The sequence below is a fragment of the Oryza brachyantha genome, chromosome 4 (genome assembly GCF_000231095.2).
Source record: "Oryza brachyantha chromosome 4, ObraRS2, whole genome shotgun sequence".
Taxonomy (NCBI): domain Eukaryota; kingdom Viridiplantae; phylum Streptophyta; class Magnoliopsida; order Poales; family Poaceae; genus Oryza; species Oryza brachyantha.
The window spans coordinates 12226200-12241725 of NC_023166.2; the positions used below are offsets into that span (position 1 = coordinate 12226200).

General features: G+C 43.1%; 3 protein-coding genes across 4 annotated transcripts; 1 reads left to right on the plus strand and 2 right to left on the minus strand.

Moving 5' to 3' along the window:
* Positions 1-2: 2 nt before the first annotated feature.
* Positions 3-1930, minus strand: LOC102722394 (MEIOTIC F-BOX protein MOF-like). The gene is made up of 3 exons (XM_006653432.3): positions 907-1930; positions 601-756; positions 3-501 (listed from the first exon to the last, which is right to left on the minus strand). Exons 1-3 carry the CDS (start codon positions 1906-1908, stop codon positions 223-225), a joined length of 1437 nt encoding a protein of 478 aa, XP_006653495.2. The 5' UTR covers positions 1909-1930; the 3' UTR covers positions 3-222.
* Positions 1931-3904: 1974 nt separating this feature from the next.
* On the plus strand, positions 3905-10020 carry LOC102714448. Of its 2 annotated transcripts, none has more exons than XM_006652322.3 (7): positions 3905-4183; positions 5323-5459; positions 6631-6677; positions 6779-7377; positions 8054-8134; positions 8656-8718; positions 9506-10020. In XM_006652322.3, the coding sequence occupies exons 1-7, from the start codon at positions 4121-4123 to the stop codon at positions 9563-9565; spliced, it is 1050 nt and encodes a 349-aa protein (XP_006652385.1). In that variant the 5' UTR covers positions 3905-4120; the 3' UTR covers positions 9566-10020. The 2 variants fall into 2 exon arrangements, with proteins under 2 accessions (XP_006652385.1, XP_006652384.1); XM_006652321.3 differs by having other exon boundaries at positions 3906-4183; positions 6779-7383.
* A 1154-nt stretch (positions 10021-11174) lies between these two features.
* On the minus strand, positions 11175-12572 carry LOC102722673 (peroxidase 41). The gene has a single exon (XM_040523359.1). It carries the CDS (start codon positions 12324-12326, stop codon positions 11346-11348), a length of 981 nt encoding a protein of 326 aa, XP_040379293.1. The 5' UTR covers positions 12327-12572; the 3' UTR covers positions 11175-11345.
* Positions 12573-15526: the final 2954 nt, after the last annotated feature.

Sequence of the window (15526 nt, forward strand, 5' to 3'; positions counted from 1 at the left end):
AATACCGTGGAGGTAATTCTGCATAGGATTTGAACCCCAACCCCAATGTGCTGTAGTAACAAAGCATGGGTGCTAACATTCGATCGCTTTACCTTTTCTTTTTAAATAACATCGCTTGACATTTGACAATGCAACTAGATAATGGTAGTTAAGATCTACCTATATATGATTTATATATGAAGTCAAACTAAATTGGTCAAACTGTTTCACATAAAAATAAAACTATGCCTCATATTTTGCATCTCCTTTGTTCCACTTTCTCTGAAGCTCGACTAAAGCCGTCTCCTCGTTGTCGATCGATCTCTTCCTCCATTGATTGGCTGGTGTTTCCTTTTGAAATTCATATAAAAAGTCATGAGAAGGAACGTCATCGCGCGGATACTTGATTTCCACTGACTTCAAGCTGTTGCACACGAAAGATGGCGATGTTGAGCTAGAGCATCTGGAAGTTTTCTCCTTCGACTTGGGTTTCCCCATCTTCCTCCTCGATTTACCTACAAACTGATGTTGTTTTGTCCACGGGTTAGCTTCGCATCAGACGCCAAATCATGACAGGAGAGCTCAAGAAACCATGTTTCCGCTAGCGCTGCCGCTGGGTACCTTGCAATTGTGCAGTTTAAGCTGCTCCAGATTTTGGGCGTTCTGCAGGATGCTATTCAACACATGGTACTTGTTTCCGATGTCGCACTCGTCGAGGAGCAAGGATGTCAGATGGGGGAACATTGACATTTCTTGGGATTTAGTGTCCAAGAGTGCCTGCATAAAAATGAAACCAGCAGATTATTGCAGTTGCATAGGCAGAGGAAAACACATTACGCGAACTACTGCAGTTCAGAGTAATAAGCAGTTCTTCCGGGCTTTCCAAAATGAATGATGCTGTGATGAGAAGGATCGGATAAACTGTACCATTGCAGGGAACCCGGACAGGTCGAGATTACTGGCGCTGGTGAGGCGGCCGATCAGGTTGCTGACGGAAACGAAGAAATCAACCTGGATTTGGTTCGGCCGTCGGTTCCTCTGGTCCACGGGATCGGTGTCGAATATGCTGATCGACGCGTCGACGAGCGACACGAGCGGCGCGTCGGCGAGCACTCTAACCCCACCATGGACGCGGTTGTACGGGAGGACGAGGCGCAGTGAGGTGAGGCGGGGAGCCGTGAGGTGCTGCTCACGGATGAAGCTGCCGTTGATGGGGGAGATGAGGGCGAATCTCTTGAGCGTTGGCAAGGCGATGGAGCCGTGGGGGTACGCGCACTTCTCGATGTGGAGGTCCTCGAGGGCAGGGAACTCGAGGGCCCCGAAGGCAATCGTCGGGCGGAGGCCGTAGAGGCGCAGGGTCTTGATCCGGCTGGCGGCGGCGGGCGGGGTCAGGGTCACGGGGGGCGGCCAGCTGATGCAGGTGCGGACGACGTAGGTGATGTCGATCGACGCGGGGCGGCGGCGGAGGGCGCGGCGGATCCACCTCTGGAAGTTGGCGGCCAGGGCGTCCTCGTGCAGGTGCAACCGGAGGGCGTCCAGCTCCCGCGCGGCGCCCGGGAGCGGCCCCGGCGACAGGATGGCGTCGGCGAGGTCCTCGATGCGGTCCCGGTCGAAGTACGGGCCGTTGGGGCCCTCGACGCGGAGCTCCCGCACGTCGATGTCGACGGCCCGCACGCCGCGCCAGAGGTTCCGCCACCGCCGCGACAGCAAGCCCGTCTGCACGGCCTGCCGGGACGTGAGATGCGCGAGGATGTCCTCCAGGAGGCAGTCCGGCAGGTTGCCGAGCCTGTCCTCCTCCTCCTTCCCCTTGACGGCGGCCGCGGAACCGGCGCCGCCGCCATCGCCGGCGCCGCGGGGGCGCTTGCTCGGGGGCTCAGACGCCGCCGCCGCGGCGGCGGCGGTCGTCGACGTCTGGTGGATCCCCTCCATTACTCCATAGGGTTCTCCGGAATTAACGCCGCGTCGCTTCGCGGTATGGAGACGTTGTGGGCCGGGCTTTATAATCAACCGCACGAGCTTGTCGCCTATCGTGAATCAGAGTCCGACTCCGAGTCGGATTTGCCAACTGACCCCACCGCTTGCGGGAGGCGGCGATTGTAGGCCGGTTCGCGTTTACACGGCGTTGGTCGCCCCACCTGTCGGTATATATTCTTTCTTTTCTTTTTGCAATTGACTTTTACGTATACGATTATCCGTTCATTGTTAACTTCTAAACATGTATATCATTGAGAGACATTTAAGAATAAGAAAAATATTTTCAATAAATATGAGTTATATGAAATATCTTCAAACAAATGACTTCGTCAAGAAAATTTCATCGTTGTTAAGATACCTTGCATCACAAGTTGATAAATGTATTATTCGTCTTGCATTCCTTAATAGAGGGCTAAAAAATCATAATGACAATGTTATTTCTTTGACAAAGTTGTTACCAAAAGAACTCTAACGGCTACATCTACTTCTTCCTCGTTATCAATGTAACCTTCTTTTTAGCTATGGGATCGTGGGATTTGGCGGTCATGAGTTGGCCGCCGTCAGATCTGATGGTCTTAAGCTCATGACCATCAGATCTACCAACACCTACATGCGGTTGATCAGAGAACCATGGGTGGCTGTTGATGATGACGATGAGGGGAAGAGGGAATTGTCTTTTATTTCTTTTTTATGTTTCTCCCTTTCTTTTTTATACCAATTTTCTGTGATTGCAGTGATAAGAACATATGAAAGACTGCAGCAATTGCAACAATTATAGTATATTTGTTTGGTTAATTCTAATGCTAATATGATATTTTTTTAAAGAGCAGTGTTCTAGAGGCAACCTCATCGTATGAAATAAAAAATGCGATCATATCTCTCCTACCGTCAACGAAACACAACCTTATTCTAGATAGATTAAATTGATATAAATAACCAAATAGTTATATGTGTATTCTCATAACCAAACCATTTTTAGTCTAGAGAGAAGATAAACCAAACTAGAGTAGAGTGATGTGAGTAACCAAACACACTTATAAGATATTATTAAATCCCTACAAACTTTAGTATACGATGGTAGCTAAAGTCGTCCATAACTTTATACATGTACTCACCTCATTGGGTATTAAAAAATCATGACGATATTTTTTGTGAGAATCTCTGTTCTAGCATTTGTTTTTTTTTCATCAGTTGAATTATCGTAACTATATATTCATTCCCTGGAACTCACGTGGGTGATCGTTTGGATTTTTTTTGAAAAAAGTCGAATGACATATTTAGAAACCAAAAATAGTTTAAGAATATATGTGTTCTTAATGACATAAAAGCAAAAACTAAAAATCTATAATGAAAATCCAAAATCAACTTTAGATTTAAGGTTAAGTATTTAAATTTTGTCAAATAGGAATAAACAAAAGCGAAGTATGAGGCAGCAAATGCTTATGTCAAGGCTTAAAAGACACGATTAACAAGGCATGTATAGTTGCATTCTAAACAGAGACATCCGTCCTTCCCTCTATCCCTCACATGTAAACCATTGTTAGAAAATATAAAAAATATCAAGTGATTTCTTTAAGAAAAACATTTTTTTTCTTTACGGACATACGTAACTTATCATAATCAGATGCATGAGCCATTTCTTTTTTCATTGGCATTTAGAGTCATTATTAGTCTATTTCTTTTTTCGTAGGCATCTGGAGTCATTATTAGTTATTATACGAACATGTTACCTATGCGGTTATTATAAGTTGTATGGGCGATTGAAATATACGAGTATATTAATAGCATATAGAAAATTGAAGCAATATAGAGTAAATAGTCTCGTATATATCGTAGACCGTAGACGAGGAAATAAAATTTCGCAAAAAGCAAAGACGACGAGAAAAGGACCGAAAAATTTGAAAACTGAGCAAAACGTGGCCAAATTCCGAGAGAGAAAAAAAAGGAAAAGCACCTTCGCAATCGCACGCACCTCTCCGCCACCGCTTCCGTCTCGAGCGCCGGTAAACTCCACGCTCCCCATCTGCCAATCGCCACCCATTTCCTCGAAACCCTAGCCGGCCCTCTCTCCCGCGCGTCGCTCCGCCTTCCGCTCCTCCCCGTAGGCGCGCCCTCGTCGCTCCTCCACGGTCCCGGCGGAAGCAACCCTCTGCGCGGGGTGGCGGCGATGGCCTCCTCGGCGTCGTCATCCAGGAGCCAGGTCACCATCACCCTCGGCCGCAGCGGTCAGGTGAGGACGCCGCATCGGATCTGCGCGCTCTGGTATTCGTGGATTGCCCCCCGCGTTCCGAACTTTGGATGCCCCTGTCGTGGATACGATCATAGCGCAGTTCCCCAGTTTGGTTGATTAGAGACGAACCGAGCGATCCGATCGAGGAAGCATGGTGCCACCGCGTGCTCGCTTTTAAAATGTAACTTTAGCATGAGAGGGATTGAGAATCGCACCGTTTCCACTGGTATTTTGCTTATGTTAAGGTGTTTGGTTCCGTAAATGAAGGGTGGGACGCTGGATGCAGTTATCTGTTGAAGCATATAAAGTCAAGTGCCGTTCTTTCAGATACCGATTTCCCAGTGTGATAAGGTATCTCCGTTTCTTAGATTACGATTTCCCAGTGTGATAAGGTATCTCTTGATGTGTTGGAAAGAACGGCAGAATTTCTAATGGTTGAAAGCTTGAACAAACATGACGTGCATGGATAATCCAATCTTCGATGTTATGAGTTTTAGTTTAAGAGAGGAGCCTATGGATCTATTACTGTTTGAGTAGTTATTTCGTCTGATGTCCTTTAAGTGGGAGGGGGATAGTAATGGTTGTGATGGGTGCATAGTTGGATTAGATGATGAGTGCGGAAACACCAATGTGGATTATGATGTGATTACATTGCTACACGTCTATGAGATGAAACATACTTGAATGACCAAAAAAAATTACTAAGGTTGTGCAACGGATGTTTACTTGTATTTTTTTGCTAAAGAGTATGTCCTATTCTGTTCTGTACTGATTATGACCATCCGTTATTGCATATACTGAATCCAAAACTTATATGCTGCTGATGGTAATGCACTAGAATGCATATAAACATAGTCTCATTTCAGTTTGTGCTTTTACCATTCTTATCTGAAGTTCTGGACAGCTCAGGCTACCTATTACTTATCCTTATATTGATTATTTAAAGTTATAGGAAGTTTGTAGACATCTTGAACTTGGTGGATTAATTGATGCATGTTTTTAAGCTATTCTATCATGTGAAAATTGTGAATGTAGAAGGTTGGATGCAAATGCCATGGCTCATATATTTTCCCCTTTTGGAAGTCTCATCAATTATTCAGTTTTCAGCTTCTTCATCCTAGTTTTGGTTAATTTTTCAGGTTGTCAAAAGGCGAGCTGTATCTGACATTGATAATGATGATGGCTTGCACTTAGGAAGAAAGCGATCTGTGAGAGACCGGTTAGGAAATACTATGGTTGGTTCTGAATCCTATGATGGCCAGCAGCGCAACAAAAGGTATCTGTCTTGGGCTAACAAAGTTTATAGTGGGTAAAGCCTATTTCTTGCCTGACAGCTCTTGTCTACATCTAGTTTTTATCCCTCAACTAAAAGATCAGTACAACTTAGCCGTCAACTCTGAAAACCGGTTATGTCCTGCCCTGTTTGATTGTTGTTTTTACTGAAATGTTTCTAAGTATGGCCCAATAAGGTGGCGGGGCCTGTTTGTCGCTGAAAGAGAGAATGCGAAGTAATTGTGGTTTTGCCTGTCACCTCTGACATGTGGGCTTGACTGCCACCACATAAAAAGTCGATAACAAGGGCTGGGAAATGTATTGTAAAGTTTATAGCAATTATTTTACATAAAGTATTATTTTGTACGTTTTGAGTGTCCTTTGTTGGTTATGCGTCCCATTCCCTCTATTTTGTGTCAGGGATCAGTTCTATGTTCCTAACCATGTCATTGGTTAATTAAGCTCGAGCTCTTCTCAACCAGTTGATTGTCTACCATGTATATTTTAATTACAACTGCTAGATGAATAATTTATCAAATTTGCTACTATGATGTACTACTGAGGCCCTATTCTTTTGTCATCATCGATTATGGATTATTGCAAGGATCAAAACTCTGAAATGGTGCATTCTGTGCAAGAAAAAAAATACATAAAAGTTCCTTGTCTTATACATTTCTAAAGAAAATTTTCTCGCAGTAGTTAACTCAGTCGTTTGTACTCAAATAGCTATCATAAAATTAGATAATTCAGAACATCTAAAAATCTCATGAGAAGAGAACACAAGTTACACAACCTAAGCATAAGAAGGTTACCTCCAATTCTATTCATAATAGTGCAGTTTTCTGTTTCAGTCGCAGTACCCTCACATTTATGTTAGCACATCTAGATATATAGATATGCACAAGCTTTTTTATTTTATTCAATGAGTGTTCCTGCATGTATTAGTCAATAAGTATGCTTAATTTGATAGCTTTGATCTGTTAAGTTATCTTGTGTTCCTTCAAAAGCAATTGCTTACCAATTTACCATACCATTTACAGGATGATATAATTAGATATATCATGTTAATCTTGTTATCTTTATTGCATTCTTTACTTAGATACGGTTGTTTCAATCCTAATCAACTGCTTAGAATTTTACTTTCTCACGCCAGAATTTTTTTACTCACTTTTCAGACGACAGACAGAAACCAATGGTTTTCAGCATGGAGATAATCGTACAGGTGACGATGAACACTTCATTTACTTGCTTTTTATCCACTAAAAAAGTAAATGAACCCTGTTTGACACTAATATTTCTTGCATACCAATATACCATTTAAAGATTACCAGGTCAGTAGGGATGATTTGAGATTGAAGCTTATGAAGAAAGGCTTGTCAAGCAATGGTGGTGTGGAACAGGATGGAGTGGATCTCCGTGAAAAGCTTTCCAGGAAACCTAAGCTTTCACAGAGGTATGATGCAAGAGGGTGTGGTCCAGAATCAAGGTCTAGATATGATGGAAGAGATAAGATTCCAGATTTAAGGTCTAGATATGGCTTGAGAGAGAGGTTGCCTGAGCCGAGGACATCTACTCTTCCAAACCGAATTCCTTCTGCAAGAAGTATGGATGATTTGTTAAACTTTGGCTCTTCAAGAGAAGCTTATTCGTCATGGTCAGCTGGTGAATCGAGGCACAGGTCCCCTGAAAGGCTTCCAAGTGCCCGTAGAGATATGTCTCCCTCAAGAACTTATGATCATATTCATTCCATGCCACTCACTAGATCTGCCAGTAACTCAAGGACTTCAGGTCTTATCACTGGAGATGTTCCTGATGCATTAAGAACTCAACCTTATGCTGGTAGATCATCCATTTCTATTGATACTGCTCAGCCAACAAATAGAGTTACTTCATCTGCCACAGTTCTGCCTCCTACAGCCCCTGTAATGGTTTGTATTTGGTGCTTCGTCTTGTATATTTAATTTAGTCGTGCCTCTGAGTAAAAGTAAAAACTAGCTAAATTAATTTAATTCTTCATAATGGCATTTGGAATTTTGTTGAACCATGTGTTATGTTGAATAGTTATCTATACTACTCTAAAAGGAGGTAATGGTGGTGACAGTGAATCTGCCATCCACAAACTATATTATATATTATCTTACCAACTACTTATTTATGTATATAAAATATTTCAAAAAAACCATATATGTTTGTTCTATGTTTCATCTCCAAAATACAAGTTCCGAACAATACTAACACGTATAATTCATATTTCTCCGTAGCAAAGTCCGGGTATTTAGCTAGTTGAAATCAAAGATGTATATGTGATAATAGGGTTGGCTAGTTAAGTTTGTATCACACCAGTCGTTTTTACTACTGCCTTGGAATGAAGACCTTTTGTCTCATCATTGTAGGCTTGTAGCATGATAATTCACATTTACTGCTGGTACAGATCATACAATACAACTTCCATTTATGACAATGGAGAACACTGCTCACATTCAATTTCTTATCTTAAGTTATCCGTATAAGAACTCAACTAGTTATGCTTGTAATTGCTGATGGTGCTATACTATTTTTTTTGGCAGTTTCCTGACGCTGTTTCATGCAATTTTGCAGCAAGAAGTACCGCTCACAGTTACTGAGCTGCTGAATTCACTGGGACTTGAGAAGTATGTCTTCCTCTTCCAGGCTGAAGAGGTAATATTCCATTACCAATTCATTTTCAACTTTTAAACCAATTTATAATTCTATTACGATTGCTATGTTTATAGTGTTCCTTTTTTGGATAATTGTTTCTTCTATCCATTTACTACCTTAAGGCTCATGCATTAGTATTTGAATGCCATAGCGTTTGATATTTTACTTGGATCAGGTTATGGGCTTCTACATTCTGAAAAAGTTCTAGCTTTGTTTGTATCGTCTCTCTCTCTCTCTCTCACACACACACACACACAAGCAAACAATTATTCTCTACTGTCATTCCATGTCTTGCCTCTTTCTTGGTTACTCCACGTTGGATATACCAGGCGCATCACTGTCATAAGCTCTTTTTTTTAGGTTATGCAGTATCCAGAATGTGTTGTCAATCGACAGTCCATTTAAGCATAGGTCAATGAGTACTCGTGCATCTGTGTTAAAGCGAATAAGTTTATTGAGCGAGCACTGTGACTATGTCAGTATTTTCTTTCTTGATTGTTTAATACTTTATTTGCCGACAGGTGGATATGGCTGCATTGACTCAGATGGGAGACAGTGACCTTAAGGAAATAGGGGTGCCAATGGTAAGATATGCCTTTTATTCATACTAACATCTTTACATGTTATATAGTGATATTCTGGGTCTGAGTTTTTTTGTCACTGAAGTACTATCGTTCTTTGCCATTATATTGAATGGAAATATCTCAATACCACGTAAGGAACTGTAATTAGAGTAAGTTTGTGTCAAGTCAAAAGGCTACCTTCACACGAAATCAGTCATATACCTATTTTTACGTAAAAAATGGTGCACCAGAACTTGTGGGAGTTTTGTCTCACTAAATGTTGCCACTCCAAGAACCCAATGCATGAAGCTGGTCACATTTTTTCACCATTTGAACCGAATGGGTCATGCGGTTGTGTGGCATGTAGTGTGCTTAACTGCTTAAGATCTTTGCTAACAACCTACAAGTATCAGATATTAATATCAAGCTGATTTGTAATGCCATGCTCCTGTTTGTTTATTTGGATGTGTTGCATCACAATCCAGGTAGGCCCACGGTCTGCCATCCCATTTAACTACTTCCTATGGACATAATTAATTGATGTTTAGGACAACCAAATTACATAGAAAACATGCCGAAACTTTTGGCCAAAACGACAAATAAAACTGACCAGAGGTAGTACTATTGCAAGGATGTGTTGCGCTATGTTGTGGTACTCCTGAAGCCATCTAGCATGCTTAATCAATTTAACCTCACAAAATGGGAGGTCTAATTTGACCTAGAACATCTAGTAGAGATTACATCATCTCAAACATGCTTGCACTATTTGCAGTAATTTTAACTCGTGTAATATTATTTGATGGAACAGGGTCCTAGAAAGAAGATACTCCTTGCAGTGTCACCGTATCCAAAACAACAACGTAGATGAACTGCATGCTCAGGAACTTGGAATGTTTGTGGGCAGTGGCAATTTATTGGTGTAAACTGCTTAATTACAGATCTTGTATATCCCGGTGGTGTAGTCTAGTCAATCTGTTTCATTCCTGATAGATTAATGCAGCGCCTTTCTTGGCTTGCATAAAGTCCTATCTGTCGGCTGATGATCCCAATCCTGTTATTCACGATCTGCCCCTTGTGTAGCAGAATCTGAAATACAAGGTTAGATAGCTTTGCTACACTAACCAGCCTTTTTTTTTTTCCTTTTTGGGTATTGGGAAAATCGATGACCCCTAACTGCAATCCCATGATTTCTGGGCTGGGAGCGTTGGCAATTGAGTTCGCTTGAACATGTTTTAAGTTTGTGTACAGAATGCGAAGCAGATTTTTCTCCTGCCATTGTTTGTGTAGTCCGAGATTTTTTTCGTTGTTAATGCACGTCATGTTTACCTCATTTGTTAGAGTTAAATCCTCCTGTAGGCATGGTCTATAATTGTGCGCTGAAGATAGAATAGTGTAATTCTACTCCTCATCTTTTTCTTATGCTTGCGCTTACAAGTCAAAATTTGATTTTTTTTTTCAAGCTTAAATTTGGATTTGATTTTGGGAGGTTTTTAACCAAAGTTTATTTTTTAACTTTGACTTTTAGATCACTGAGAATACATATATAAAATTTTTATTAATAAATTATATGTTCGGCTTTTTTTCATGAAACACCCAAACATGATAAAACATGATAAGCTTTGGCTGTTGTACAAAACGTACTTGCATTGATGCGTAGTGTTATGTGTCATGGTGATGGTGCATCTTATTTGCATATGACTCGTTCGTATACCTGGGGCGAAAGCTCATGCACATCTGGCAATAGGGAGACCACTAGCTCTAATGGCCGGATTAGTACAAGCAGACTCCGGATCAGTCCTAATTCGGCATATTGTTTCGCATTTACACCAACAATTTACTCTAGGTGACCATGAACATCGTACCTAATTACTACTTTGCTACTAAAAATCCAAATTATAACAAGAAAGGATTGAGAGATACTATTGCTGCAGCCCCAAGATGCTTCCTGTCCCTGCCGAATTAATCATCACTCTTAAACCGCACTACCTGGCCTTCGTTGTCAGCCGAACAAAATGCAACCAGAAGCTTAACCCCGGGTCGACAAGTACCGACCTTGCACTGTTGCGATGGTGTACACAGCAGACGCAACCCAACACCCACCCAGGTTGGGCGATTTATTAGGAGAGTAGAGGAGAGGCAGTGGCGTGGCGTGGCGTCCCCATGGCCCGTGCTGCCGGCTTCAACCGCTCGTCGGTACACAGCAGCAGGAGCAGAAGCAGCAAATGCTGCCTTTCGCCTCCATGTGCCCAACGGGCGGCAATCCGGTGGCTTATTAACATGGCGCGGTGGTCGGTCTCTTTTGCAACCGTGTGTTGTGGTGTTGCTTTTCACGGGAGGCCACGCTTTCGTAACCGCGTATTTGAGCCGCTGGTTTGTACTGCATCCACATGAACATCTACGTAGCGATCTCTGATGGAGAAGAAATTGCGCTTCCATCGCGGTGATGCAAGAGCCCAACATGGTTAGCGATAATGACATGTACTCATCTGTAACTGTGTGTATGATCTAAAGCCCAAAAGAGACATGAACAACACATCACAGGTTCACAATAGCTCACTGAATCCGATCCTAAATTTGCCGAATTTTAGCCGCACCAGCACCACATTACACATGAGAGTTGGGAAATGCTCCCCACCAAAATTCCGAGTTCAGAGGACATCGCAGTGCCGCCTCACGACGCCCTGCCGGCCCGTCTTGACGCCGACGGCGCCGAGCTTCTGCATCGCCCTCGCGAAGTCCTCGAAGAAGGCCGTCCGGTTGTCGGCGTAGCGCTGGACGAACACCCTGGTGACCGGGTACTCCCACAGCGCGGCGTCGGAGGCGAGCAGGCCCAGCCCCCTGGGCAGGTTCTTGAAGTAGACCTCGTCGAACTTGCCGGGGGTCATGATGTCGTTGAAGATGGAGATGGTCGGGTCCTTCTTGTAGTTGGCGCAGGAGGTCTGCAGCGCGCGCGCGAACGACGGGTTCAGCGACGGGTCGTAGCCGTCGGCGCTCCTGAAGCTGTAGAGCCTGTGCGCGAACTCGCCGCAGTGGGAGAAGCCGACGGTGTGCGCGCCGGCGAGCGCGACGAGCTCCTGCGGCGTGAACCCCTTGCGCGCGAACAGCACCGTCATGGCGCGCGCGGACATGTTGGTGCGCGGGAGGTTCCCCTCGACGTCGCGCGCATCGGAGCGGCGGGCGTCGCGGCGGCCCAGCGCGACGGGGAAGCGCGGCCCGCCGAGGATGCCCACGAGGTCGCGCGCGGCCAGCGCGAGGATGTCGGCGCAGGAGACGGCGCCCGGGCAGGCGACCTCGAGGGCGGCCTTGGCGCGGGCGACCACGTCGAAGGAGTCCCCAGGCAGGGAGAGGTTGATCTCCGCGGCGCGCTCCGGGGACCGGTCGGCGGAGAGCGGGGAGACGAGGACCGACGCGTCGCAGCCGCCGACGAAGCAGTCGTGGAAGAAGAGGCGGAGCGTGCCCGCCGCCGTGGACGGGTTGGCGCGCTGCTTGGCGGCGACGACGTCGGCCACGATCCGCTCCACCCGCGGGCAGCTGTGGCGGTAGTAGTTCGGGGACAGCCTCCCCGCCACCGCGCCGTGCGCGGCGACTACTAAGGCTAGGAGGACGCAGCGGAGAAGAAGCGCGCCCATTGGGGAGGCGGAGATAGACGTACGTCGCGGCTACGGCGGGCGGCGGCGGGCGATTCTTGGCTCGATTTGGTGGAGGAGAGAGAGGGGAGGGAAAGCTGGTGGAGAGAGAGGAGGAGGAGGAGGAGAGGGAGGTGGGGGATTAGTGGAGTGGAGTGCAGTGGAGAGTGAATTAATTGCAGGGGTTTAAGGGGTGGAGGTGGTACGCGAACGCGACTACGCGGTGGATTGTAAACACGGCGAGAGGGAAGGTCGAGGCAGGGGGAAGGGACGGATGTTCTGCCGCCTCTCTTATACTCGGATCTCCTGAGATTATGTTAACACCGTCGTGGCCTTATGGGACACATATTAGTGATAGCAATATTATTACCTACATGTTAGTCTACTTCCTCCGTTGCACAATATAATATTTTTTAACTTTATCTAGATTCATATGAATATTAATTAATCTAGACATATATATATATATATAAATTATATACATATATAAATTGATGAATTTTAGACCAGACTAGAAATTTTACGGTGTGTAATATATTGATTCATTTGCTAATTTAAATTATCACTCCATGCAGTGACTAGGGATGAAAATAGTTGCAAAAGCAATCGGGACCGTTTTATATAATCATATGATTTCCTTAAAAATAAAATTGTTAAAAGTAGTTGAAAAAATGATAAACGAAAATAACATAAAGTCGGAAACATAATTATTTAGGGCTGGAGGTAACATGTGAAAACTGGTAAATGGTATAAAAATATCAGGTGAGTCCCTTCTTTACCCACGCACTCAAATTCTGTACTCAAAATTAGTTTAGTGGAGAGGGAGGAGGGATTCCATGGGCCTTTGGAAATAACTCATGACCCTGAATCGATCCACAAGTATTTTATTGACGAATCTAGTATAATTAAATAAACTAAAATTTATTTTACGCTAAAAACTTAGTTTTATTTATTAAACTAAGCATATACTAAATTACCCATTAGAAACAATCTCTTATCTGACTGCTACAGTTCTAAACGGTTTGATCGGTGAAACGAACGTTAGTCGGTCAGTCAAGAATCACCGGCACCGTTTTCGTCTCGGTAGTAGCAACTAGGGTTCAGGAAACGGAACTGCATGGTAACCACGTCTCTGCTTTGGGGAAAGAAATGGTAACCACACGGTATAGTTTGATGAATTTTATTCAAACTTATTTTTAAAAATAATGTAAAAACCAAATAAATTTCTATAGTTAGCACTTGATGCATATTGCTATCCGTGAACAAAGTTTATGAAAATGGTAAAGCTTACTTCAATTTTGAGGCTCCAGAAAACCTTAAAAATAACAAAAACATGGGTTGGGATACTATTTATATTTTAAAAAATATAATAAACATTATGCCAAGAAAATTATGCATTCATTATTTTTATAGACCTATGTATTTTTTTCTGAATTTTACCATTTTTACAACATTTTACAATTTTTCTTTTCATTTTCAACGCACGGTAGCTTACCCCACCAAACCATGGAGTTACCATGTCAAATCACATTGAGTTCAAAATTTTAAAATATAAATTTATTGTGTTTCCACGATATCCACGGGTTACCGTATGTTATCATGAACCCTGCTAACAACTATCCGTGCAGGGAAAATACAGTCGCCTGAGGGCAGCTACAGGGGCAAGAACAGATGCAATTCGAGGAGGCAATGATGGAAAGAAGGCTCCAATATGTGGCCGGCCTGGCCATGCGCATCCGAGTCTCCATCTGCTGCATGGGAGGGGAGGCGCTAGCTGCACAAGCACGAGAGAGCTCTCTTACCTGAAAGCTACCACAACGTGCTTCCCTCCAAAGCAGCCATCCTAGCTAGAACTCGTGTGGACCTCTGATCGTTACGTGCATCTTCTCCAGATGCCTTCGTTACGTTTTGACTCTGTAATGAACCTTCCAACGGATTACCCTGCGAAACGTTACACATGAGACACGAAGTGCCTTTTTCTTTTTAACGAGAAGCACTCAATAGTAACCTAGAGTTGGCTACAACTCCACTGAGAAAAATTTGCCCAAATAAATATAGGCCATATTTGCTTTCTACGGCTAAGATGAAGCCACCTCAACTTATCCTAGCTAACCTCTCAATTAGATAGTTTTGAACAAAATTACCTAGGGCATCACCAATGTACATTGTTAAAGTAGTCATGGACGGTGTGACCTATTCTGGTAGGTTTTCTTTTAGGGTAAAGTAGATTTTAAAATATGCCCCACATCATCGCGTATATTTGGGTAAAAAAAGTAATAAAAACAAAAGAGGATAGAATATCATATATGGCCAATCCATATACATATACATATAAATAGGTCATCATATGGTCTATTCTATGAATCACTCTCTTAATGATAAGCCAGATTGTAAAGACCGTGTTTGGCTCACCCCTTGTTAATCCTATATTGTCTTGTTTTCCACGCACATACTTCGAACTGCTAAACGGTATATTTTTGTGAAAATTTTCTATAAGAAAATTACTTTAAAAATCATATTAATCTATTTTGTACTTTTTATAATTAACAATTAATTAATCATGTACTATTACTACGTTTTCGCGCTAAATAACTAACCCACGCATCTCACATGCCGAACATGGCCAAAGAGATGGAGGAAAGAGAGAAGGAGAGAGAAAAGTTATTGTTATGCATGACAATGGTTTAGAGTCGACTCTTAGCATTTATTAAAAAAAATTTTCTTGCATGGCAATGTATAAAAAAGAAACTAGCTTACTAAAAATATTTTATTGCATTAATGAAGAAACCACACCCTACTCTTTGTAGGTATTATTATAAAATAAACTCTTGTTGCTGAGATATCTTGAGATATGACCATAATGGGCTCTACCGCTGTACATGCCAAGTATCACTTTCTTCATACATTGTGATGTATTTTTTAAATTATAATCATATTAAAGTACATGTTCCTTAAAACTTAAACTTCTAAAATTAGTGAAGTTGCTTGAACCCAGCTTCACTTAAATTTAACCCTATTTTTCTATATCACTCTAGCGTGCTTTACTTTTTTTATATTAAGCCGAAACTATTTGTTTGGGCTACGGCTCTAGCTAATGGAGAAATCAATCTGGAGCGAGCCCCAAGTGCCAGTGAGAAGGGCAAAAGGAAAGCGGAAACCGTCCGCCTCGCGTGCGCGCTATTGGGCTATTATTGCGCGCTCGT

Coding starts and splice junctions, on each gene's coding strand:
- LOC102714448 (XM_006652321.3), top strand. CDS start 4,121: ATGGCCTCCTCGGCGTCGTCATCCAGGAGCCAGGTCACCATCACCCTC. Junction 4,184..5,322: donor CCCTCGGCCGCAGCGGTCAG/GTGAGGACGCCG, acceptor TTAATTTTTCAG/GTTGTCAAAAGGCGAGCTGT. Junction 8,719..9,505: donor AGGAAATAGGGGTGCCAATG/GTAAGATATGCC, acceptor TTGATGGAACAG/GGTCCTAGAAAGAAGATACT.
- LOC102722394 (XM_006653432.3), bottom strand. CDS start 1,908: ATGGAGGGGATCCACCAGACGTCGACGACCGCCGCCGCCGCGGCGGCG. Junction 757..906: donor TGTCCGGGTTCCCTGCAATG/GTACAGTTTATC, acceptor ATTTTTATGCAG/GCACTCTTGGACACTAAATC. Junction 502..600: donor TTAAACTGCACAATTGCAAG/GTACCCAGCGGC, acceptor AAACAACATCAG/TTTGTAGGTAAATCGAGGAG.
- LOC102722673 (XM_040523359.1), bottom strand. CDS start 12,326: ATGGGCGCGCTTCTTCTCCGCTGCGTCCTCCTAGCCTTAGTAGTCGCC.